Source organism: Thamnophis sirtalis, unplaced genomic scaffold (assembly GCF_051295495.1).
Source record: "Thamnophis sirtalis isolate CommonGarterSnake01/CBP01778 unplaced genomic scaffold, rThaSir2_p1.2 scaffold_2, whole genome shotgun sequence".
Classification (NCBI taxonomy): Eukaryota; Metazoa; Chordata; class Lepidosauria; order Squamata; family Natricidae; genus Thamnophis; species Thamnophis sirtalis.
In genome coordinates, this window is record NW_028261382.1 from 44211215 (window position 1) to 44237346 (window position 26132).

General features: G+C 45.8%; 1 protein-coding gene across 1 annotated transcript in view; it reads right to left on the minus strand.

The window, feature by feature from the left end:
* LOC106544876 (serine/threonine-protein kinase MARK2) overlaps nt 1-26132 on the minus strand; it is a 112142-nt gene that overhangs the window by 18698 nt on the left and 67312 nt on the right. The window contains 4 exon segments of the mRNA XM_087705239.1: nt 2447-2512; nt 3438-3486; nt 4950-5003; nt 6226-6405. Coding sequence (XP_087561365.1) covers nt 2447-2512; nt 3438-3486; nt 4950-5003; nt 6226-6405 — 349 coding nt within the window.

Genomic DNA, 26132 nt, shown 5'->3' on the forward strand with positions numbered 1-26132 from the left:
CCTTCCGAGGTGGGTCAAATGAGGACCCAGATTGTTGGGGGGCAAGAGGCTGACTCTGTAAACCGCTTAGGGCTGTAAAAGCACTGTAAAGCGATATATAAGTCTAACTGCTATGCCCTTCCTTCCTTCCTTCCTTCCTTCCTTCCTTCCTTCCTTCCTTCCTTCCTTCCTTTCCTTCCTTCCTTGTGATTACTACTACAGGCTAATTCTGCCCAGTGCCAACAGTTCAATCCTGACCGGCTCAAGGTTGACTCAGCCTTCCGTCCTTCCGAAGTGGGTCAAATGAGGACCCAGATTGTTGGGGGAGGGGGGGCGCAATAGGCTGACTCTGTAAACCGCTTAGAGAGGGCTGTAAGAGCACTATGAAGCGGGATATAAGTTTAAGCGCTATTGCTATCAGGCGGATCCAGGAGGGGCTCATCCAATCTCTGCCTGGGTGGGCCTCGGTCCCCACCTGGCTTTCTCCAGGAAATGCAGTCGTGTCCGCCCCCCCCCCCCCACCGCCCTCCTCTGCAACCAGCTGTCTTAATTTTATCTCAGCCCTGCCATCTCCAGGTACCCAGGGACCAGAATTTGGGGAGGGGGGGGGAGGATAGCTTTCGGCCATCTGTTGTGGCAAGGACTTTTGTTATCCCTAATGGACCATATGGCATCCTCAGGAAGACCGTCTGATGCCTCCAGGGGCCACTCAACGCAGCAGAAGCAAAGGGGGAAGGGGGGGAGGAAAAAACCCTCCCCAATTTAGAAATCATTGGTCATAAGGACAAGGGGTGTTCCGCCCTCCCCCTCCCTCATTTTTTAAGTTCCCCCCAAAAAAGCAGATTTAAAATTGCCTTTTTGTATTTTTCTGGGAGAAATCACTTGCTCATTGCTTTGGTGGATTCAATTTTACTTTAGACTCGACTTACGACGGCCCCAAACTTATGTTGCTGAGGGAGGCATTTGTTAAGCGAGGTTTGGCCCCCATTTTACAACTTTCGTTGCAGCCTTTGTTAAGTGAAGTCGCCGCGGCTGTTAAGTCAAGTCACCCGGTTGTTAAGTGAATCTGGCTTCCCTCACCGACTTTGCTCGTCAGGAGGTCGCAAAAGGGGATCGCGTGACCCCGTCGTAAATATGAACCAGTGGCCAAGCATCGGGATGTAAATCACGTGACCATGGGGATGCTGCAACGGTCGTAAGTGCGAAAAATGGTTGTTAAGCCGCTATTTTTCAGTGCCGTTGTAACTTTGGTTACTAAACACACCGCTGTAAGTCGAGGGCTACCTGTACGCGCATTTACTTAATTTTGTTAAATATTAAGTAATTATTAAGAATCAGGCTAAGCATAAAATCCAGCTAACAGCATTAGGGCTTAAACTGTATTACTGAAGACTGTATTACTATCCTTCTTCTCATCCTTCCTATTACCCACCTCCTCCCACTTATGACATCAACCTTGTTGCTTGAATCTTTACGATTTATATTGTTTTATTTAGTTTGCTAGTATTGTTTTGATTTATTACGTATTATCCTATGACTGTCACTAAGTGTTGTATCTTATGATTGACAAATGTATCTTTTCTTTTATGGACACTGAGAGCATCTGCACCAAAGACAAATCACACTTGATAAAGAATTCTATTCTATTCTATTCTATTCTATATTCTATTCCATTCCATTCTAATCTATTCTACATTCTATTCCATTCTATTCTACATTCTATTCTATTTTACATTCTATTCTATTCTGAATCTATTCTAATCTATTCTATTTTACATTCTATTCTATTCTGAATCTATTCTAATTATTCTATTCTACAGTCTATTCTATTCTGAATCTATTCTAATTATTCTATTCTACAGTCTCTTCTATTCTAATCTATATTCTATTCTATTCTGAATCTATTCTATTCTATTCTTCATTCTATTCTATTCTGAATCTTCTCTAATCTATTCTATTCTACATCCTATTCTATACTGAATCTATTCTAATCTATTCTATTCTGTTGTTCTGTTCTGTTCTGTTCTATTCTCTTTTCCATTCTCTCCCCAGTTTTCTTTCCTTCTTTCTCTGCCATCCTTCTGCTAATTCTGTCAAACTATTTACTAAGGCTCTATTACTATTCTCATCCTTCCTATTACCCATCTCCTTCTCTACTTACAACGATAACCTTGTTGCTTGAATCTTTACGATTATATTATTTTATTTAGTTTCCTAGTATTGTTTTGACTTATTATTTATTACCCTGTGACTATCACTATGTGCTGTATCTTATGATTCTTGACAAATGTATCTTTTCTTTTATGTATACTGAGAGCCTCTGCACGGAAGACAAATTCCTTGGGTGTCCAATCATATTTGGCCAATAAAGAATCCTATTCTATTCTAAAATGTGAAGTTTGCAAACGCCATTAGATTCCTGGGATCTGGAACTGGGGTGGGGAGGTGGGGAGCGACACGCACTCACCTCCGCTGGCATACTCCATGACGAGGTACAGCGTCTTATCCGTCTCTATGACTTCAAATAATTTAACTGAAAGGCAAAAAGAGGGAGGGAAATAGTGTGAGATTCGAAATACCTGTCGCAGGAAGAGGAAACATGGCTGCGGGTTAAGAGGAAGCCATTACAGCCAGTCCTCGACTTGCGACCACAAATTTCCATCGCTAAGCGAGACACTAGTTCAATCAAACCTGCCGCATTTTGCGACCTTCCTTGCCATGATTGTTAAGGGAATCACAGCCACAGTTGTTAAGCAAATCGGGTATCCCCCTTGACAGAAGGTCGCAAAAGAGGATCACATGACCCCTGGATGCGGTGACTGTTGTATATAGGAGTCCGTTGCCAAGCGTCTGAATTTTGATCATGGGAATTCTCCATATATCTACTGAACAAAACTCCTCATCGGCGACAGGAAGGGCATCTGGCCAGTAAACACTCTCACTAGCTCCATTCAGTTGCCCACACTCCACACCGCAAGGGATTATGGGGTCGTTAATTCTCCAATGGTCATTAAGTGTAAAAAAAATGGTGGTCAGCCACATTTTTTCAGTGCCGCTGTAACTTTGAACCGTCACTAAACGAACAGTTGTAAGTCGAGGATTACTAGCGGTCAACCCATGGTGGGTTAGCCAGGCTGAGGTGTCCTCAAGACCCTCCTGAATCCACCCAGCGCCTCTTTCTTGCCACAAGACCCCCCACCCAGGAAAAACAGCTTTCCCAGATGGCTTCGGAGAAGCGACATTGCTTATGTCACTCATTCCCAGATGTGCTGGAAACGAACTTCCTCAAGCTCCAGGCAGCAAATCCAGATGTTTGAGAGCAAGGAAAGTCTGGGGCGATGCTTGATAGGCCAGGCCCATCTGCCGCTTCCCATCACAACAGGCAGATAAGGAAGAGTCACATCTGGAAGGGAGGGGGGAAACGGGGGGGGGGAGGGACTCCCAGCTGGCGTTCTCACCTATATTCGGGTGATTCAGAACCTTCATTATTCGCACTTCCCGGAAGAGCTGGAAGAAAAGAGGAGGAGGAGAAAAAGGAAGAGGGAGAGTTACCTGCAGGCCTCTAATGGCTGGGCTCCCTTATCTGGAAGCAGCTTTCCCAATACACACACACAAACACAAACACAAACAAACACACACGCACACCTCTTACTAAGAGGCCTTCTGGTGTGCTGGAATTGCAATTCCCAAAATTCCCCTCTTGCCACCAAAATTCACGGGAAGGAGGTATTTTGCCGAATGCTGGCTGGGGAATTCTGGGAGTCGAAGTCCACCCATCTCAAAACATGCTGGCTGGGGGATTCTGGGAGTGGAAGTTCACCCATCTCAAAGCATGCTGGCTGGGGGATTCTGGGAGCGGAAAGCCATCTATCTTAAAGCATACTGGCTGGGGGATTCTGGGAGTGGAAGTCTATCCATCTTAAAGCATGCTGGCTGGGGGATTCTGGGAGTGGAAGTCCACCTATCTTAAAGCATACTGGCTGGGGGATTCTGGGAGTGGAACTCCACCCATCTTAAAGCATGCTGGCTGGGGGATTCTGGGAGTGGAAATCCACCCATCTTAAAGCATGCTGGCTGGGGGATTCTGGGAGTCGAAGTCCACCTATCTTAAAGCAGGCTGGCTGGGGGATTCTGGGAGTGGAAGTCCACCCATCTTAAAGCATGCTGGCTGGGGGATTCTGGGAGTGGAAGTCCACCTATCTTAAAGCCTGGTGGCTGGAGGATTCTGGGAGTGGAAGTCCACCCATCTTAAAGCATGCTGGCTGGGGGATTCTGGGAGTGGAACTCCACCCATCTTAAAGCAGGCTGGCTGGGGGATTCTGGGAGTCAAAGTCCACCTATCTTAAAGCAGGCTGGCTGGGGAATTCTGGGAGCTGAAGTCCAGACACCTAAGTTGCTAAGTTTGAGAAACACTGAGCTAGATTGTTGTGCTGACTGGTTTAAGCCTTTTAAATCTGCGATTTAATCTGTGAAGGCCCCCAAAGGAAGGCAACTGGGCCTACAAAGAAGGAAGGGAAGGGAAGGTTGCCTGGATTGGACAAACAAATCCCATCATCCTCCACTAGCTGAGGCTCATGAGAACTGGAGGAAGGTCTCAAGTTTTGCCCAGTCCTGAAACTTCTCATCAGGGGAGAGAGAGAGCAAGCCTCCAACTATATACAAAAAATGGTAAATTTGGGATCACTTTGTAGACAGACAAGAAAGTTTCCCTTGCATTTTTCTTCCAATCAATCCAATCCAGGGTATCATTCAGGCCCGCCTTCTCAGCTTTCCCACCAACTGCAGCTGTCCTTCTCTGACATCAGGGACACTCTCAGCCAATCGCTGCTAAAGGCTTCTCCACCCCACCCACCCCCGCCATTAGAAACAAAAGCGAGATCAAAAAGCCAGCCATTTTGCACAGAGCCCCCCGCCACGCCGAATGAAATACAGCACTGCAAATTCGTAAAGCCGGAAAAAACCCAGCTTACCTTCTGTAAGCTGGAGGAATTCAACTGCGTCTTGTCGATTATTTTCACAGCCACCTGAACGAGAAGACAGCACCAAAAAAAAGTCAGACTTTTTGCACATCTGTGCTCGTTGTTCCTGGCTCTAGGGGGCGGTGCTCCTCTCCGTTTCAAAGCCAAAGAGCCAGCGCTGTCCGAAGACGTCTCTGTGGTCATGTGGCCGGCATGACTCAACGTCGAAGGCCCACGGAACGCTGTTCCCTTCCCACCAAAGGTGGCTCCTATTTGTTTACTTGCATTTTTTACCTGCTTTTCAACTGCTAGGTTGGCAGAAGCTGGGACAAGCAACGGGAGCTCACTCCGTTACGTGGCGCTAGGGATTCGAACTGCCAAACTGCCGAGCTTTCTGATCAACAAGCTCAGCGTCTTAGCCACTGAGCCACCACGTCCCACAGGAAGATTATAGGGAAGCCCACAATCCTCTCAGCAAACCCTACTCTCGTCTCGCACTGATGATGTTACATAGTTGGCTCATGAAATGTCTGCAGGGAAACATCAAGCTCAGAGACCGCCCACAATTCTCCTCCTCTTTCCCCCTTCTAGCACTGATGACGTTACCTAGTTGGGTAGTTGAAATGATTGCAAGAAAATGAGCACCAACGACCCCCATATTTCCTCTCCTCCTCTCTGCAAACCCTCCTCTCTTCTAGCACTGATGACGTTACCTAGTTGGGCCGTGAAACGTCTGCAAGAAAACCACCAAGCTCAGAGAGCGCCAAGTTCAACCCTGAGCTACAAATATTTAGCAGTTAGACTTATATACCACTTCATAGGGCTTTCAGCCCTCTCTAAGCGGTTTACAGAGTCAGCATATCGCCCCCACAATCTGGGTCCTCATTTTACCCACCTCGGAAGGATGGAAGGCTGAGTCAACCCTGAGCCGGTGAGATTTGAACCGCCGAACTGCAGAACTAGCAGTCAGCTGAAGTGGCTGCAGTACTGCACCCTAACCACTGCGCCACCTTGGCTCTTTCCCTGTGTTGGTCCCTTCCGGCTCTGCCATTTCTACAAAGCCGAAAGGCCCATGAAAAATAAAATAAACAGGCCAAGGAGCCGAGGAGCGGGTGTGAAAGTATGCTCGAATGTAGCCGAGATAATCGAAACAGAGTCCTCTGTTCGTCAAATCAACACTTTCTCAAAAGCCAAAACAAACACACAGGGGAAGCTGGCGTGTGCACCGACTTCACGCAAGCAAGTTGGGTTTGTTGCTTCTCCTGGCTTCTCCGGGGGACGCCCTCACCTCTTTCCCCGTCAAAACGTGGCGCGCCAGCTTGACTTTGGCAAAATTGCCCTTGCCGATGGTCTTCAGCAGGCGGTAGTTCCCGATGTGGGGCTGCTCGTCGGCGGAGGTGGCAGGGATGCGCCCTCGAAGCATGTTGGCCTTGCCGCTGGTCTTGGAATCTGGGTGTCCCAAGGCCGGCTGGAGAGACGGAAGGGGAAGGGAGAGGGGGAGAGAGAGAGAGAGAAAGGATTGAGATGAGTTCGGTTTTTATACCACTCCACTCTGCCTGCGATACAGACCTACGACCCCAATTAAAATAGAATAACAGAGTTGGAAGGGACCTTGGAGGTCTTCTAGTCCAACCCCCTGCCAAGGCAGGAAACCCTACGCCACTTCAGACAAATGGATATCCAACATCTTCTTAAAAACTTCCAATGTTGGAGCATTCACACCTTCTGGAGGCCAGTCGTTCCACTGATTAATTGTTCTCACTGTCAGGAAGTTTCTCCTTAGTAATTAGGATTAGTATAGTATTAGTATAGCCTTTATTGTCGTTGTACAAAATAAATACAACGAAATTGGTTTCAGCCCGTTGGTGCAATGACATGACAACAAATGCAAACCACATAAATAGTATAAAGAATAATCCCAATGCAAATAATTGCGGGGAAAGGAAAAAAGAACAAGAAAAACTAGTCCTACATGGGTGTGGAGTGATCTCTAGGAAGAGGCAGATATTTCTCTCTCTGGGCGCAATGAAAATATATCTGCTGAAAAAAAAAACTCCGCGCTGGTGACGGGAAGGGCATCTGGCCAGTAAACACTCAGTTCCATTCAGTTGCCCAACCCTCCACTCCGATGCAAAGGTTTATGGGGTTCGTTAAAAGAAGAGGGATGATTATTCAACCTATGATGTGGTTAACTATCCAGGATTGATAGGCTGGGGCAGAGTCAAACAAAGGAACACATGAAAAGATGAGCAGAATAAGAACCCAAGGGATGCCTCACACCTTGTGGCTCTTTCAAGCTGCAGATACCCTGTTTTCCCGAAAATAAGACCTTCCCCCGGATAATAAGCCCAATCGGGCTTTTGAGCGCAGGCACTAAAATCAGCAAACCCCTGAAAATATTGCAACACAGCAGCAGCCACGAGGTGACCACGCTCACAGCCTCCTGCACCTCAAAAATAATAAGACCTCCCTGAAAATAAGGCCAAGTGCTTATTTTTTGGGGGGTGTGTGTCAAAAGAAAATAGGACCCTGTCATTTTCAGGGAAACCTGGTATCTATCTACATCCATCCATCCATCCATCCATCCATCCATCCATCATCAATCCATCTCTATCATCTGTCTATATATCTATGTATCTATCTATCTGACTGACTATCTATCATCTATCTATCTATCTATCTATCTATCTATCTATCTATCTATCTATCTATCTCTGTCTATCTGTCTATCTATCTATCTATCTATCTATCTATCTCTGTCTATCTGTCTATGTATCTATCTATCTGACTACCTATCATCTAGCTATCTATTATCTATCTCTATCATCTATCTGTCTATATATCTATTTATCTATCTATCTGACTACCTATCATCTAGCTATCTATTATCTATCTCTATCATCTATCTGTCTATATATCTATCTATCTGACTATCTATCATCTATCTATCTATCTATTATCTATCTCGATCATGTATGTATGTATGTATGTATGTATGTATGTACGTACGTACGTATGTATCTATCTATCTATCTCTATCATCTATCTGTCTATCTATCTATCATCTATCTATCTATTATCTCTCTCTCTCTCTCCATATATATATATTCTATCTGTGTGTATGTATGTATGTATGTATGTATGTATGTATGTATGTATGTATGTATCATCTATCTATCTATCTATCTATCTATCTATCTATCTATCTCTATCTATCTATCTATCTATCTATCTATCATCTATCTATCTATCTATCTATCTATCTATCTATCTATCTATCTATCTATCTATCTATCTATCTATCTATCTATCATCTATCTATCTATCTATCTATCTGTCTCTATCATCTATCTGTCTATATATCTATCTATCTGACTCTATCTATCCTGTTTCCCTGAAAATAAGACCTCCCTGGATAATAAGCCCAATTGGGTTTTTGAGCACATGCGCTAAAATAATCCCTCCCCCAAAAATAAGCCCGTCCCTGAAAATGTAACACAGAAGCAGCCAAGAGGTGACCACATTCTCCGCCTTATGCACCTCAAAAATAATAAGGTCTCCCCAAAAATAAGGCCAAGCGCTTATTTTGGGGGTCAAAAGAAAAATAAGACCCTGTCTTGTTTTCAGGGAAACATAGTAATACCACATCCCTGCTTGGAAATACCAGTTGTGCCCGCCGTATTCGGCTTATCCTATCCAGCCTGCCAGGATGGTGCCCATTTTGCACAGGGGGAAATGAAGAGTCGAGAACCCCCTGCGGGTCGCATTGGCACATCAAAGAGAGCACAGCTGAGACCCGGGAAGGTTTCTGAGGTTTTGTTAAGACAACAGACAACAGACAACAACCAAAACCACCACCGCAAGAGACTGGGCAGCCTTGAGGATGCGCACTGTCAAAATAAATTTTCCTGCTTTTCTACCTGTCAACCTTGAGTTAAAAGAATAACAGAGTTGGAAGGGACCTTGGAGGTCTTCTAGTCCAACCCCCTGCCTAGGCAAGAAACTCTACGCCACTTCAGGCAAATTTTTATCCAACATCTTAAAGACTTCCAGTGTTGGATCATTCACAACTTCTGGAGGCAAGTTGTTCCACTGGTTAATCGTTCTAACTGTCAAGGAAATTTCTCCTCGGTTCTAAGTTGCTTCTCTCCTTGCTTAGTTTCCACCCATTGCTTCTGGTGCTTTGGAAAATAAATTCACTCCCCTTTCTCTCTGGCAGCCCCTCCAATATTTGAAGACTGCTATCAACTCAACCTCCACCCCGCCCCCTGGATTGAAGAGAATAATAGTTGGAAGGGATCTTGGAGGTCTTCTAGTCCAGCTCAAGCAGGAGATCCTATCCTGTTCCAGACAAATGGCTGTCCGGTCTCTTCTTGAAAACCTCCAGTGTTGGAGCACCCACAGCTCCTGAAGGTCATCTAGACCAACCCCCTGCTCAAGAAGGAGACTCTATCCCAGTCCAGAAAAATGTCCAGTCCCTTCTTGAAAACCTCCAGTGTTGGAGCACCCACAACTTCTGGTGGCAAGTTGTTCCAGTGATTAATTGTTCTAACTGTCAGGAAATTCCTCCTTAATTCCAGATTGCTTCCCGCCTTGGTTAGTTTCCATCTGTTGCTTCTTCTACTGCCTTTATGTCCTTTGGAGATAGGAGAACCCCCTTTTTTGAGGGGCAGTCCCTCAAATATCGGGACATTACTTTAGACTTATCTCCACGCCAAAATCCATGGCCAGCTCTTCTCCGCTAAGATGTGATGGTTGGAAGAAGAGATATTTTATCTGCCAGGCAATTAGGAGCACCGGGCGCCTTTCGGAAAACACTTCCAAAAAAATGGGGCTTCGGACACACACAAACCCTGGTGACCCCCACACACAAACTGCTGTTCATGGAAGGAGCCTCACCACGTTTCTCAGGTTTTTTTTTAATTGAAAATTTTAGAAAAAAAGAACTTTTACAAATGTTTAGAATAGAATAAGAATAAATAGCTTAGATCAGTGTTTTTCAACCACTGTGCCGCGGCACACTAGTGTGCCGTGACATAGTGTAAGGTGTGCCGTGGGAAAATTACTTTATATATAGTCAATATAGGCACAGAGTTAAATTTTTTTAACATTTTCTAATGGTGGTGTGCCTCGTGATTTTTTTCATGAAAAAAGTGTGCCTTTGCACAAAAAAGGTTGAAAAACACTGGCTTAGATCAGAATATAGAAGAGAATGTAAAATGTAGAATAGAATGTTATTCTGTTATTCTGTTGAATAGAATGGGACTTTGGAGGTCTTCCGTTCTACATCCGTTTATCCCACCACAAAGGGTCCCACCTGCCCCAATGTTCAGTCAAAATCCCCTTTTGGGAATATGTCAATTGCTTCGGAAAGGCCTTGCCATGGCAGCCCTTTAAATATCTAACAAAACCATCACACAATGTCCTAACCAGGTCAAAGGGCCCACTGGATCCCAATTTTCCCCAACATCCTGAGATGTCTGGGGTGGCTAGCAGGATGGCATGAGGGCAACAGCCTTTCATAACACATTCCATCCGCGCATACCCACAGACACAGGCAGTCCTCGACTTACAACAGTTCATTTAGCGACCGTTCAAAGTTACAGCGCCACTAAAAAAAAGAGAGCCGTTTTCACACTTACGACCACTGCAGCATTCCCATCCGGTCACCGGATCACAATTCAGAGGGTTGCCGACCGACTCCTCATATTTATGACGGTTGAAGAGTCCCGGGGTCAACGTAAATTCCCCTTTTTTTGCGACCTTCCGACAAGCCAAGTCGACGGGGGAGTCAGATTGACTTAACAACGGTGTTTACTAACTGAACGACTGCCGCGGCCGACTTAAAACAACGGTGGCAAGGAAACGGGGCGAAACTCACTTCACGGACGTCTCGCTTAGCAACAGATAATTTGGGAGGGGCTCCGTGGTAGCCGTAAGTCGAGGACTACCTGTACTCCATCTCTGAATTTGGGAGGCGCTTCTGAATAACTACGAAAGGCTAACAAGACAAGCCTTGCTACTTTGAGAGAGACAGTACAACGTTTCCCCGAAGAGTCACTTCTACCACGATAATACATTTAAAAAATATCTCTGCCTTAGCACAAATGCTTTATCAATGAATAAAAGATGACATCCATTATCTCTGGGAAAAACCATGAGCCATCAAGTACCGGATTTTTCGGAGTATAAGACGCACCAAGGTTTTGAAGAGGCAAATAAAAATTTAAAAAAAAGGTTTTGTACTCTGCAGACCACCCACAAATGGCCCATTTTTCACGAAAACAGGCCCATTTTTTTTTCAAGAGAAAGGGTATTACATAGCATTTAGGAGGTTTGCAGAGTGCTCCTACAGCTTTTCTTTCTCTCCAGCTCTTCCGGAAACCAAGTTAGAGAAACAGAAGCTTAACAGAGCCAGAGTTGGACGGGACCTTGGAGGTCTTCTAGTCCAACCCCTTGCTCAAGCAGGAAACCCTATGTACCGTATTTTTCAGAGTATAAGACGCACCCTTTTCCCTCAAAAAAGAGGCTAAAAATTTGGGTGCGTCTTATACACTGAATACACCGAAAATCCCGCCTACTCAGTGAGAAACTTGTTAAGTGGAGTTCTGTCCCACTTTAACGACTTTTCTCGCCGCGTTTCTTCAGTGAATCGCTCCGGTCGTTAGCTACCCAGTTGTTGTGGTTGTTGGGACATGTCAACCGTTATAAATGCGAGTCGGTTGCGGCAAAAAAAGCTGTAGAATGGGACAAAACTCACTGAACGAATTTCTATTCTGTTCTATTCCTCTAATTCAATTCAATTCTACTCTATTCTGTTCTTTCTCTTTGCAGAGGTTGGTCGAGCGTCAATATTTTGCTAACATACACTGTGCACAACCCATCCCGAAACAAATTCTTCAGGGTTGCTGTTTTTTTTTTTTTGTACAAGTTTAAAGAAAAAAAAGTTTATTTTACCGCCAGGAAGCTAATGTTGGAATATATGAAGAGGTAAATAAACCAGAGTTTAAAAGATCACTTAAAAAAGAGAGAGAGAGAGAGAGAGAACAAAGCTACAGGTCTTAAGTCAGTGAAACACACCCACAGCAAGCGCAACGCCAAAATGGCTGGAAAAAGCCGGCCTGTTTTATTGCAAAGTAAAAGGCTGGAACATGTCGCTCAGCCGGCAGCCGCAAGAACACGGGGCGGAAATTGGGTTAGCGCGATTAGCATTAATGTAATTTCTTGCCTGTGGGCTCATCCAGCAAAGGGGAACGGCGAAACCGAGAATGGAGGAAGAAGAGTCAGCGATGGTCACGGACCACTGACTGATCTCCCTGGCCACTTGAAGGTCACCCTCGATTTACGACCACAACCGAGGCCAACATTTCCGCGGCTTAAGCGAGACGTGTGTTAAATGGATTCTGCGCCGCCCTCGTGCTTCCCAGCGGTCGTTAAGTTAGTAACGCGGTTGGTTGAGTGGGTCTGGCTTCCTTGCTGACTCTGCTTGCCAGTGTCACCCTGGGGATGCCGCTACGTGAAAAGTCGCCTTAAGTGACGGCTGTTAAGTGGCTTCTTCACTGACTTGGCTTGTCAGGTCGTAAAAGGGGGACCACGTGACCCCGGGGACACTGCAACCGTCGTAAAGGTGAGTCGGTTGTCAAGCATCCAAATGCAAATCACGTGACCATGGGGGGGGAATGCGGCGATGGTCATTAAGTGTGAAAAAAATGGCCTTAAGTCCCTTTGTTCAGTTCTGTCGTAACTTCGAGCGGTCATTACAATGCAAACTATTGTAAGTCGAGGACTGTGTGTGTGTGTGTGAAGCATGCTTCTGCAAGCTGGGCTTGTTAAAGGCTTGAGATTGCATGCAGAATTATAGCACTATAAAAGCCGATTATTATACTATAAATTCCTAACTCCATTTCGTGACTCACTGTTTGGAAAAGGCCGGGCAACTCCTTCCAGACTCGCTAAAAACACTTGCTGTCCTCCACTTAACAACCGGTTGAAGTCACGACTGATAAACATGAACTTAGGAACTGTTTTGCCACACTTACAACCGTCGTACGAAATCCCCACGGTTGCGTGATCGAAATTCGAATGCTTTCGGCAACCAACTCATATTTATGACGGTTTCGGGACGGTGGCAGTATCCCAGGGGTCAGGTAACTGGTCCACTGGCCAGTTACAGGTCGTCCTCGGCTTACGACCACAATCGAGCCCAACATTTCTCCTAAGTGAGACATGTGTTAAGTGGAGTCTGCCACCCTTGTGAATCACTGCGGTCGTTAAGTTAGTAACACGGTTGTTAAGCAAACAACGTTGACTTTGCTTGTCAGTGACTCTGGGGACACTGCGACCGAAACCAAGTCAGCGGGGAAACCAAATTCACTTAACAACCGGGTTACGAGCTGAACAATTGCAGCGATTCACTGAACAACGGCGGCCAGGAACGGTGCGTAAAATCGAGCAAAACTCCCTTGGCAAATGTCTCGCTTAGCAGCGGGAATTTCGAGCTCAAATCACGATGGCCGCTAAGTTGAGGACCGCCTAGTGTTTTTTACGAGGATTATCTTTATCCTGTTATGGCCAGTTTCCGGCAGGGAGGAGAAACGATTTCCTTTGTATCCGAAGTGTTTGGCTTTTCAAAGCCGCCACTCCTTTGGATGATGCCGAAAGGCGTCCTCCTTTTTTCGAACGGTGATTCAGACGAACTCCCCCCCAAAATAATAAAATAAATCACGTTTCTTAAGGAATGACCACTCCTTTCCCGCCCGCCTTTCACCTAAAAGATTACAAGTCTTTGAGCAGGAAACGTATCCGCGAGAAGCCCACGGATCTTCGGTTTCACCGCTTTGAAAAGCCCCGAGATCAACTTACACCTGCGAGAACGGGCCGAGGCCTGGAGCCAAAGGTTTCCAACTTTCCCAACGGCGGAGGGCCTCGCTCCAGATCTGTTGGGGGTCCTCCCCGTGGGCTATGGGGGCCTTGGGGTCCAGCAACATGGGGGTACATGTCTTGTGGGGTGGGTTTTAGGGCATTTTAGGAGGTGCCAATCATGGGTTTGACGGCGAGGGAGGGGTTGCTTTTTAAAGCAGCCACCTCTCAACGTTTCGAGGACTTTTTTATTTTTTGAAAACTTTTTTGAAAAGGGTTTTGAAAACCCCCCCTTTTTTGGGGGGGGGGACCGGCGACACTTTAATGGCGTCTTTCTCAGAGTAAAGGGAAAAAAATGAGGCCCTCATTTTCAGCTTCCTTTCTGCCCACAAAGGGTGAATTTCGGTCTCGAATTCCGGTGCTGAAAGATAATTCTTCCAAATTCTTTTTTTAATCTAACCTAATTGGGGATTTGCTCATAGAAAAATGTCCATCCAGTGATTAGTTAACAAATTAATCCACGGGAATGTTATATTTTTTTAAATAAAAGGGGGAAAAAAATGCTCACATAGTCCTATGCTACCGAAAGGTGATTTTTCACGAGAAACATTTCCTTTTCGCCAGAGAGCTCCGTTTAAAAAAAATGAACGGATCTTGCTGTGGCCCCTTCCCGAATCACAATCCCCTGGAGGGGGGACACAGGCTGTGGATCATATATAAATTAATAAGACTCTTTTATTTAGCCTCTTCCTCACTCTGTTCTCCTACTGGGGAAGAAGAGAAGGAACCAGAAGAAAAAGGGAAGTAAAAAACTTTCCCAGGCTCAAAACTCCCCAAATCATTCCAGCTTCCTCCTCTAACAAGTTTTAAAATCTTTTCAAGATTGGGATGGGGGGATCTTTTAAATCCTCCAAAGAGAGCAAGATTCGGAGATGGGATGAACGCCGTTGAGCTGGAGACACCCCCCCCCCCCAAGCCAACCAGGCTGAGCCATTTAAGAAATGAAACTCTTGATGGCAAGAATCGGCTCCAAACATATGGAATTATATCAATTTTTTAGAATTCTGAAACATATTTAGCGGCTATTATCAGCAGGTTCGTATAAAAGCTCGAGCCCTACCCCAAATTCCAGAACAGGCACCCCAGAAGCCGCCCGCAAGCGTTGCGAATAACTCGAGACTTACTACTCCCATTGTCGCTCGGTATCCGTTTTCTCCACTCATTAAAAACCGTCTGCCTCGGCGCTTCGCACGGCGGCCTCTCGGCCTGCCGCTGCCTCTTTTACTCCGTGGCGCCCCGTTGCCAGCCGGGGAGACGTTGCCAGCCGGGTGCGGAAGTTGGGGGTGGGGGTGTCTGTCTCTCACTGATCCATGCAGGCCTTAGACGGAGATAAGTCAGATGCCAGATTCCTTCGGGCCTCGGTGTCTCCCCGATGACAGCAAAGCGAGGATCAAAAGGGGCTCAAAAGGCCAGGTTGCCCCGTGGGAACGGCCTCTGCCGACGCATTACGGCTTCTTCTTTGTGGGCTGCTGGCCCCCAAGCACCACCTTCCTTCCCAAGGAGCAAAGTACAGCCGCAGCGCAGCCCGGAGGGAGGAAGTGTTGGCCTTCCTCATCCAACCGGTGAGGAGTCTCCACCTCCGATACCTGAGCTGCGCCTTTCGCAAGCGGGCGAGCTACACCTGGGCTGCTTGTCAAGCCTGTGGGAGGTTTTCCAGGCAAGTTGGAGAGGAAGGAGGGAAGAAGCAGAGGAGCGGTAGAAGGAGAACCAACGAGAGCCGTCCTCGGGAAAAGTTAAAAAGAATCCTTCCCCTTCGAGCCTGCTAGAAAGAGGACCGAGCAGGACTCCCGGAGGAGAGGCGCATCCAGGAGAAACCGGACGGGCAACGGCTTCTTCCGCGCCCTGCAGGAGAAAGGGAAATGGAGGCCAAACCTGCTTTTCAGGGGGTGGGAGGAGAAAGATGGAACTTGGGAGAGTGTCGGGTTCTTCCCCCACAGGAAGGAGCCTGCCCCACCCAGGCAAAACGGCAGGCAGGCAGGAGTGTGGGACAGGAGGGAAGGGGGGGGGAGAGAGAGGAACAATGACGTTACCCCTTTGACCTGCCATCAGGTGATCTGGAGCGCTGACGACTGACGGAGCCAGTCGCTTGGTGGCTGCTGAGCCCAGGCAGCAACCTGCTGAATGGGAGATTCGGGTTTGTTTTTTTGAGATAAGGGTGTGCCAAGTGGGAAGGAGGGGAGGAAGGGGGAGAAAGAGAGAGGGGGAGGAAGAGAAAGGGACAGAGAGGGAGGGAGGGGGAGAGAAAGAGAGGGGGAGGGGGAGAAAGGGACAGAGAGAGAGAGGGAGGGAGTGGGAGAGAAAGAGAGAGGGAGGAAGAGAAAGGGACAGAGAGGGAGGGAAGGAGGGAGAGAGAAAGAGAGAGGGAGGGGGAGAAAGGGACAGAGAGGGAGGGAAGGAGGGAGAGAGAAAGAGAGAGGGAGGGGGAGAAAGGGACAGAGAGGGAGGGAGGGGGAGAGAAAGAGAGGGGGAGAAAGGAGATAGAGAGAGAGGGAGGGAGGGGAAGAGAAAGAGAGAGGGAGGGGGAGAAAGGGACAGAGAGAGAGGAAGGGAGAAAGAGAGAGGGGGGAGAAAGGGACAGACAGAGAGAGGGAAAGGGACTGAAAGTCAGTGAGAGAGAGGGAGGAAAAGGGACAGAAAGAGTGAGAAAGGGAGAGAGAGGGAAAGTGAGAGAAAGGGACAGAGTGAGAGAGGGAAAGAAAGAGAAAGAGAAAGAGAGAGGGGAGAGGGAGGGAGAGGCAGACTTTTGCCGATAAAGGAGAATATTTGTAGCTCAGAGTTGAATTGTGGGGGTTTTGAGCTTGGCAATTTTTTGCAGACATTTCACTATCCAACTAGGTAACATCATCAGTGCTAGTAGGAAATAGAGTTTGTGATTTGAGTATTTGAGTATTTATTAACACTTATAGGCCGCCCTTTTCCCTGAGGGGACTCAGGGCGGCTTACATAAAATGAGGGGAAAGGGATATACAAACAATAACACATACAATACATAAAGTAAAATAATAAGCAACATTCATTCATCATTCGGGTGGGGGCAGTTATCTTTGTCCCCAGGCCTGACGGGCTAGCCAGGTCTTGAGGGCTGTGCGGAAGGCCTGGACGGTGGTGAGGGTACGAATCTCCACGGGGAAATCGTTCCAAAGGGTCGGAGCTACTACTGAGAAGGCTCTCCTCCGTGTAGTTGCCAGTCGGCACTGACTGGCAGATGGAACTCGGAGGAGGCCCAATCTATGCGATCTAATGGGTCGCGAGGAGGTGATTGGCAGTAGGCGGTCTCTCAAGTACGCAGACCCACTACCATGAAGGGCTTTATGAGTGACAAGTAGCACCTTGAAGCGCACCCGGAGATCAACAGGTAGCCAGCGCAGCTCGCAGAGGATAGGTGTTATGTGGTGTGATGGTGGTGATGGAGGAGGAGGAGGAGGACTGTAGAGTCCTTGGGGCTCTTGAGCTGGGTGGTTTTCTTGCAGACATTTCACTATCCAACTAGGTAACATCATCAGTGCTAGAAGGGAATGGGGTTTGCAGAGAGGAGGAGGAGGAGGAGGCGCAAAAGAGGAAGAGGACTGTGGGAATCCTCTGAGCTTGACAGTTCTCTCACAAACTCACTTTACAAATGTTTCACTTAGCCACAAAAACTTTGGGCTCAATTGGGGTCGTAAATCGAGGACTACCTGCCAAACGAGCCCCAAAGAAGGAGCAACAGCAAGCATCCTTCCCTCAATCCACATTGCTTTGATCTCCCTGAAGTCTCTGAAGCCAGAAAGATGTATGTATGTATGTATGTATGTATGTATGTATGTATGTATGTATGTATGTATGTATGTATGTATATATGTATATGTATATATCCTTCTGGCTTCAGAGACTTCATTAAGCATTGCAACCACCTCTCCACGGGAACAGGAGACACAAAAAGGCAACACATACACACACACACACACACACACACACACACACACACGGCTTCCCGATCTTTCAGCCAAAGCTTCCTGTCCTGCAGCGAGTATCGCATTCGGCCAAGTCCTGGCGTTCTTTCAAAAATTCTCGCAGATGAACTAACTTGCTGTGGATCATTTCTTTCCATGGTTAAGAGGTTCCTGGAGTCCCAAATCTGCTGAATAATAAATATCCGGTACTCTGAAACACTTTTTTTGTGGGGGGGGGGAAAGGGGTGGCCTTATGAGCATCTCACACATGTGGTGAAGCAGAAACGGCCTTGGGTAGCTACAGCGGGTGAGTTTAGAGGAGGGCTGTGGCAGGCTGAGTTTTGCTCGTCCAGGGAATAGGGGAAATTCAGACTAATATAATGTAAAATATAAATATAAAGCCTTAGTAAGACCAAACTTGGAATACTGGATTCCAGTTTTGGTCACCGCACTGTAAAAAAGGTGTTGAGACTCTAGAAAAAGTGCAGAGAATTGCAGCCAGGATGATGAGGGGACTGGAGGCTAAAACATACAATGAACAGTTGCAGGAACTGGGCCTGGCTAGTCTAGGGAAGAGAAGGACCAGCGGAGACAGGAGAGCATCTTCCAATATTTGAGGGGATGCCACAGAGAAGAGGAAGGGGGTCAAGCTATCCTCCAAAGCACCCGAAGGCCAGACAAGGAATAACGAATGGAAACTGACCAAGGAGAGATTCAACCTAGAAATAAGGAGGATTTTCCTAACAGTGAGAACAATCCATCAGTGGAACAGAAGTTGCCTTCGGAAGTTGTGGGAGCTTCATCCCTGGAGACTTTCAAGAAGAGACTGAACTGCCATTGGTCAGAAATGGTGCAGGGTCTCCTGATTGGGCAGGGGGTTGGACTAGATGACCTACAAGATCCCTTCCAACTCTGTTGAATTGAACTTTATAATGCCTTGATATGAGTATAGTATAGTATACTGCGTCCAGTTTTGGTCAACACACTATACAAAAGAGATTGAGACTCTAGAAAGAGGGCAGAGAAGAGCAACAAAGAGGATGAGGGGACTGGAGGTTAAAACCTACGATGAACAGTTGCAGGAACTGGGCCTGGCTAGTCTAGGGAAGAGAAGGACCAGGGGAGACAGGAGAGCATCTTCCAATATTTGAGGGGCTGCCACAGAGAGGAGTTAGGGGGTCAAGCTATTCTCCAAAGCACCCAAAGGCCAGAGAAGGAACAATGGATGAGACTTGAGGTCCCATGGAAGCTTCTTAGAGGCGCCTCCCTTCTTTAGAAGAAACTCACATGTTGTTTTGTTTGAAAAGGTCCATTTTTAGAATCGTTCTTTTCACGTGGTCGTCCCCCCCCCGCTCCACTTCTAAAGAAGTTCCCTGAAGGAAAATATTAGGATTGTCTTTCTACCTTCTGCAAATTCCATTTTTAAAATGCCCATCGTATGCCTTGGCAGATTGTTTTTCCAACATTTGCATTCCCCCGATTTGAAATATTTATACCTGCCTTTCCAACCATTCAGATTCCCAGAGCAATGTACTGATGAATAATAATTTTTAAAAAAAGAACAGACCTTATTCTGAAATCCAGAGAGACCTTGCATTAAAACAAAGGAAATCAACACACTCAAGAAAGTGACCCAAACTGTATTATATATACGTATGTAAAAATGAATAAAGAGACTATGATGGATAGACAAAATGTTAAATAGCAATTTAGATATACTTAGATATACATCTAAGAATGAGTTTGAAAGGGAAAAATAAAAAACCTTTTTACTATGTAAGAAGGCACCGATTTAAAGTCCCAAAATTCATAACTTCGACCCGTGTGGGGATTGGTGACGGAAAAACATTACCGGCTATTTCCAGGCAGAAATGTTTAGTCCATCACCGCCGTCCCCCTCCCCTTTTTGAAATTAATATCTCGAGCTACTTAAAAAGACAAAAATCAATCGGAAACAGAGACAATGAATAATTAAGGCATTTCGTGTTTCACCGGGATCAATAGAAGGTTAAAAATAAATAAATCAAGATTGCGATGGTAGCCACAATATTAAGACAAAAAAAAATAAGAAAGGGGGGGAAAAAACCACTAAAAGCTTTAGCAAACCATTTCTGGAAAATTCAGAAGTTTGGAAGCCAAATCACCTTGCCTGCTCCGCATAAGCATAGGTACCTCAACTAAGTTGTAAGTTGACAATGGAAACAGCTGAGTTGTAAATATTTCTGTCTTTTACTATCAGTTAAAGAGGCAGTCCTCAACTTAGGAACATCCGTTTAGCGTCCATTCAAAGCTACAACGGCACTGAAAAAAAAGTGACTTGCAAAACCAATCCTCGCGCTTACGACCACTGCAGTATCACTGCAGTCCACGGGATCAAAATCCAGGGGCTTAGTAACGGCGTGCAATTATGTCGGTGACCTGGAGCCACGTTTGAGACCTTCCCAGCTGGCTTCTAAGGGCCGGTTCGCATAATGACCACACGATTCGCTTAACAACTGCTGAGGTTCACTTAAGAAGAGCCGAGGTGGCGCAGTGGTTAGGGTGCAGTACTGCAGGCCACTTTAGCTGGCTGTTATCTGCAGTTCGGCGGTTCTAATCTCACCGGCTCAAGGTTGACTCAGCCTTCCATCCTTCCGAGGTGGGTGAAATGAGGACCCAGATTGTTGTTGGGGGCGATATGCTGACTCTGTAAACCGCTTAGAGGGGGCTGAAAGCCCTATGAAGCGGTATATAAGTCTAACTGCTATTGCTATTGCTATTAACAATTGTTAAGCAAAATAAAAAAAATTGCAAAAATCAGGCACGGCTGATTTAACCATTGCCTTGTGTAGCAAGGGAGAATAACAGAATAATGGAGTTGGAAGGGACCTTGGAGGTCTTCTAGTCCAACCTCCTGCTTGAGCGGGAAACCCTAAGTATTTCAGACGAATGGCTGCCCCAATCTGTTCTTGAAAACCTCCAGAGGGAAGGGAAGGAGGAAGGACGGATAGTAGAATAACAATACAAGTGTTGGAAGGGACCTAGGAGGTCTTCTAGTCCAACCCCCTCCCGCCGTCCTGTTCTATAATCACCTTTCCTTCCTTCCCTCGCTTCTCATTTCCTTCCTTCCTTCATTTCTCCCGCCCTTCTTTTCCTTCCCTCCCTCCCTCATTTCTTCCTCCCTCCCTTCTCTTTTTGTTCCTTCCTTCCTCCCTCCCTTCTCTTTTCCTTCCCTCCCTCATTTCTTCCTCCCTCCCTTCTCTTTTCGTTCCTTCCTTCCTCCATCACCCCCTCCCTCCTCCCCTTAAAAGGAGGTTTTTAAGAAGAGATCGGACAATGGTAGACAGTCTCCTGCTTGCGCAGGGGGGGTTAGACTAGAAGACCTCCGAGGTCCCCTCCAATTCTTTCATTCTTAAATAATTACAAGGGGAAATCAGAACTCCTGTTTTGAGAACGCTATCCTTGGTGAGGTCCTGTTGAAGGAGGAGGAAACCACAGTTATAAAGATGATTTTCTTCTTCTTGTAATTCAAGTGTGTGGTTTAGCTTTTTCTTCGTATGTGGCACACATTCATTTACATGAAAAAGAGAGAGAGGATGCACCTGGGGTAATTCTCTCACACACACTCCAAGAGACTCCAGTTATTAAAAAAAAACCCAAAGCCTCACATGGTTGTGATGTCTACCTACCATCTCTGAGAACACGTGAGAAGTTCTTCCTTTTCTACTGAGAGACACCCCCAAAATTAAAGTAGGCATTGGGTACGCTGGAAGAAGGACTAGGGGGTGACATGATAGCAGAGTTCCAATATTTGAGGGACTGCAACGAACAAGAGGGAGGGTGGCAAATTGTTTTCCCCCAAAAGACAAGAAGCAATGGATGGGAAATTGTGGAGAAAATTCCTAACATTGGAAGCAATTAACCAGTGGGATAAATTGCCTTTGGAAATTGTGGATGCCCCAAACCGGGAAGTTTTTAAGAAAAGACTGGACAGCCATTTACCAGAAATAGTATAGGATTCCTGCGAGGGCAAGGGGGTTGGTCTAGACGATCTTCAAGATCCCTTCCAACTATGTTATTCTGAATTCTTCCACCCTCCCTTCCGTCTTCCTTTCTATCTTCCTTCCCTCCCTCTATTGATCAAGGGGAGAACTGACCTCCAACTAAGGAGGCATTTCCTGACAATGAGAACAATTAATCGGTGGAACGACTTGCCTCCAGAAGTTGTGGGAGCTCCATTGCTTGAGGAGCTTCAAGAAGAGATGGCACAATTTGTCTGGAATGGTACATGGTCTTCTCCTTGAGCTAGATGACCCCCAAGGTCCCTTCCAACTATGTTATTCTAAATTCTTCCACCCTCCCTCTCTTCCTTCTTCCTTTCTATCTTCTTTCCCTCCCTCTATTGATCAAGGAGAGAAGCAATCTAGAACTAAGGAGAAATTTCCTGGCAGTGAGAACAATTAACCAGTGGTATGGCTTGCTTCCTCCAGAAATTGCGGCTGCTCCAACATCGGAAGTTTTAAAGAAGAGATTGGACGGCCATGTGTCCTGAATGGTATAAGGAGGCTGTCCTGCTGGAGCAGGGGGTTGGACTAGAAGACCTCCAAGGTCCCTTCCAACTCTGCAATAGTGCAATAGTCCACAAACTCTTGTCCCTTCCTTGGGGTCTGTGTTGTTTTTTTTTCCGGCACAGAAACGAAGGGGAAGGAGAAAGAAACCAACCAACTCCTATTGCTGGCATTATTCCAGCCGCATCATTTTTGGAGCGGAGAGCTTTGAACTGGCTGGGAAGGTCTAATTTTGTGGCAGTGACCCGGCGAGCTTCTGGCTCCACCGCTGGATATCGTTCTTGTCCCCAGCACTCAGTTGCACTTATTGTTCTAAAAAGTCAATAATCTGCACTTGTGTGTATTTGCTCCCTGCGCCAAACACCCCCTTCCTGATGCTCTCATTGTTCTCAGTGCCTAGGAGCGTCTGCGCGTACGGGGTTTCTGGATTGCGTTACACTGCAGCTTTCTCACCCGCGCGTTAATTCCGGAGTTAGAACTGGCCGAGTCCACGCAGCGAGCGGAAGCCAAGAATTGTGGCTTGCTGTACAGAAACAAACCACGTTTTGGCTTGAAAGATGTGAACCATCTTTCTTTTTTTTCCCGTTCACTGACCATTGCATAGCTTTTCGCGCGAGGAGAAGGAAGCGCAGGAGAATGTGAAAATCAAAATACAGCCGGTTAAGAGAATTCGAGCACTGTGATTAAGTTGACTCCGGGAATGCAAATAGTCCTCGACTTACGACCACAATTGAGCTCAAACTAAGAAGGACGGTTGTGAAGTGGCTTTTGTCCCATTTTGCAATCCTGATTGGCCCAGTTGTTAAGTGAATCGTTGTGGTTGTTAAAGTGAATTTGCCTTTCCCCCTTGGCTTTGCTCGTCCAAAGGGTTGCAAAAGAGGATCACGGGACTTCAGGGCACGGCAACGGTCATAAATGTGAAGCAGTTCCCAAGAGCCTGGGTTTTGATCATGTGACCTTGGGGATGATGCAACGGTTGTTAAAAGTGTGAAAAATGGACATAAATCACCCCCGCCTGCCTTTGTAACTTTGAATGGTCATTAAACTATTCCTCATTTATTTTTGAGGTTGTATCCCTCTTTGGGAAGCTATTGGAGCAGAATTCCTTATTCCGAGTGCTTTTCCCATTAAAAAAGAAAAAGTTAAATTCTTTCCCCGTTCCTCCCTAAACACACTTCCTCATATCGCTCAAGGACAGTACATAAATGTCAGTGCTCCCTTTCACATTCCATCGCGACAGAGAAACGCAGAACTCATGCATTAAATAAATATCAGCAAAAGCACGAAAACGGACTGTAAGCATTTCTTTTTCTTGGGAAAGACCTGGATTATTTCCTCACCTAATTTTATTCCTCTCTCCCTCTCTCCCTCTCTCTCTCTCTCTAACTAATGTTTGACTGAGGGATGCTAATGCTTAAAGGCATGGTGAGAATCTCAAAATCTTTGTATTTTCAGACACACACACCTCTATCTATCTATCTATCTATCTATCTATCTATCTATCTATCTATCTATCTATCTATCTATCTATCTATCTATCTCTATCATCTATCTATCTCTATCATATATCTATCTATCATCTATCTCTATCTATCTATCTATCATCTATCTATCATCTATCTCTATCTATCTATCATCTATCTATCATCTATCTATCATCTATCTATCATCTATCTATCATCTATCTATCATCTATCTATCATCTATCTATCATCTCTCTCTCTCTCTCTATCTATCTATCTATCTATCTAGCTATCTCCCTACCTACCCTGTCTGTCTGTCTGTCTGTCTGCCTGCCTGCCTGCCTGCCTACCTATCTATCATCTATCTACCTACCTATCCTGTCTGTCTACCTACCCTGTCTACCTACCCTGTCTGTCTGCCTGCCTGCCTGCCTGCCTGCCTATCTTTCTATCTTTCTTTCTTTCTATCTTTCTTTCTATCTATCATCTATCTATCTATCTATCTATCTATCTATCTATCTATCTATCTATCCATCTATCCATCTATCCATCTATCCATCTATCTATCTACTATCTATCCTGTCTGTCTACCTACCCTCTGTCTGTCTATCTGCCTGCCTGCCTGCCTACCTATCTATCATCTATCTACCTACCTATCCTGTCTGCCTGCCTGCCTGCCTACCCTCTGCCTGCCTGCCTATCTTTCTATCTTTCTTTCTATCTACTATCTACCTATCTATCCTGTCTGTCTACCTACCCTCTGTCTGTCTGTCTGCCTTCCTATCTATCTATCATGTACGTACCTACCTACCTACCTACCTACCTACCCTGCCTGCCTGCCTGCCTCTCTACCTACCTACCTACCTACCTACCTACCTACCTACCTACCTACCTACCTACCTACCTACCTACCTACCTACCTAATCTTGTCTGTCTACCTACCTACCTACCCTCTGCCTGCCTGCCTGCCTATCTACCCCCTGTCTGTGTTCCTCCAAACATCACAGCAACTTGGAAGGAGAGAATCCAGAAAGCGAAAAAGACGACGATGATAATAATAATGTTTACTTTTCACTAATATAGGTTTTACTTATAGATGTGGCAATACCAGACAACAGCCGGGTAGCTAAAAAAAAAAAAGGAACTGGAAAAACCTGTAAAGTTTCAGGATTTAACTGCTGAAAAACAAAAGCTGTGGAATAAAACAACCAGCATTAACTCAGGAATTAATTATTTGAGTTCTCACAACCCTGCTTATATTGTGTGTGTGTCGTGGGGGGGGGATATATTTGTGGGTATTTTTTAGATAGTCCTTGAATTAAAACCACTCATTTAGCGCCATTCAAAGTTACAACAAGACCGAAATAAAGTGACTTACAACCAGTCCTCATAATTTCGTCCGTTGCAACATCCCCATGGTCAGGTGAGCAAAATTTGGGTGCTTGGCAGCAAAACATTCCAGGTATCCTATGATCCTCATTTGCGACTTTCTTTTGATAAGCAAACTGCAAGGGAGGGGGGGGGGTGTAACCTGATTTGCTTAACAACCACACGATTCGCTTAAACACCCGCAGTGATTTTGTTTAAAACGATTCACTTAACAACTGCCTAGCTTACCAATGGAAACTCTGGTCCCAATTCTGGTCGTCAGCCGAGGACTTGGGCTAAAAAGCTCAAACATCAGAGAAAGTTCCACCTAAGCTGAAAACTAGACTAGAATTGGCATTACAAGGGGTACACTTAGGGTGGTAGTCTTAAGCACAGATACACACAAGATATTCACAGGATAGGAAAACGGAAGGCATTGGCAAAGAATACACAATATTAGACACGCTCATGATAAGAGACAGAAGATAGGTTGATTAAAGTGTTGTACAGATATCTGCTTGAAGATAAACTTGCAGAAGAACATGTTAAGGAAACTATGGTCGCCTGGGCAAAAAATTTTGCTTACAATTTGGAATTGGCTAAATAGGAAAGACTTTAAACACTCAATTAGAAATTAACAAATGGCCAGGGCTTCTAAGGAAAATCTGAACAAGGTGTTTTATACATGGCACCTTCCCCCAGCACGGCTCTCTAAAATGTTTAAAAATTTGGCCCCAAATTGTTGGAAGTGCCAAAAAAAACCCCACCTTTTCCCATATGTGGTGGACAAGCAACGAGGCAAAAAGATATTGGAGGATGGTACAATTATGGCTGGAACAAATGGTGGGAGATCGAATTCTGTTCAAACCAGAAATGTTCCTCCTAGGTACGATACCAGAGGGGTATAAGAAGGATGTGCTTTATTTAGTTATCCATGTATTGACAGCGGCGCAAATAAACTACGTTTTG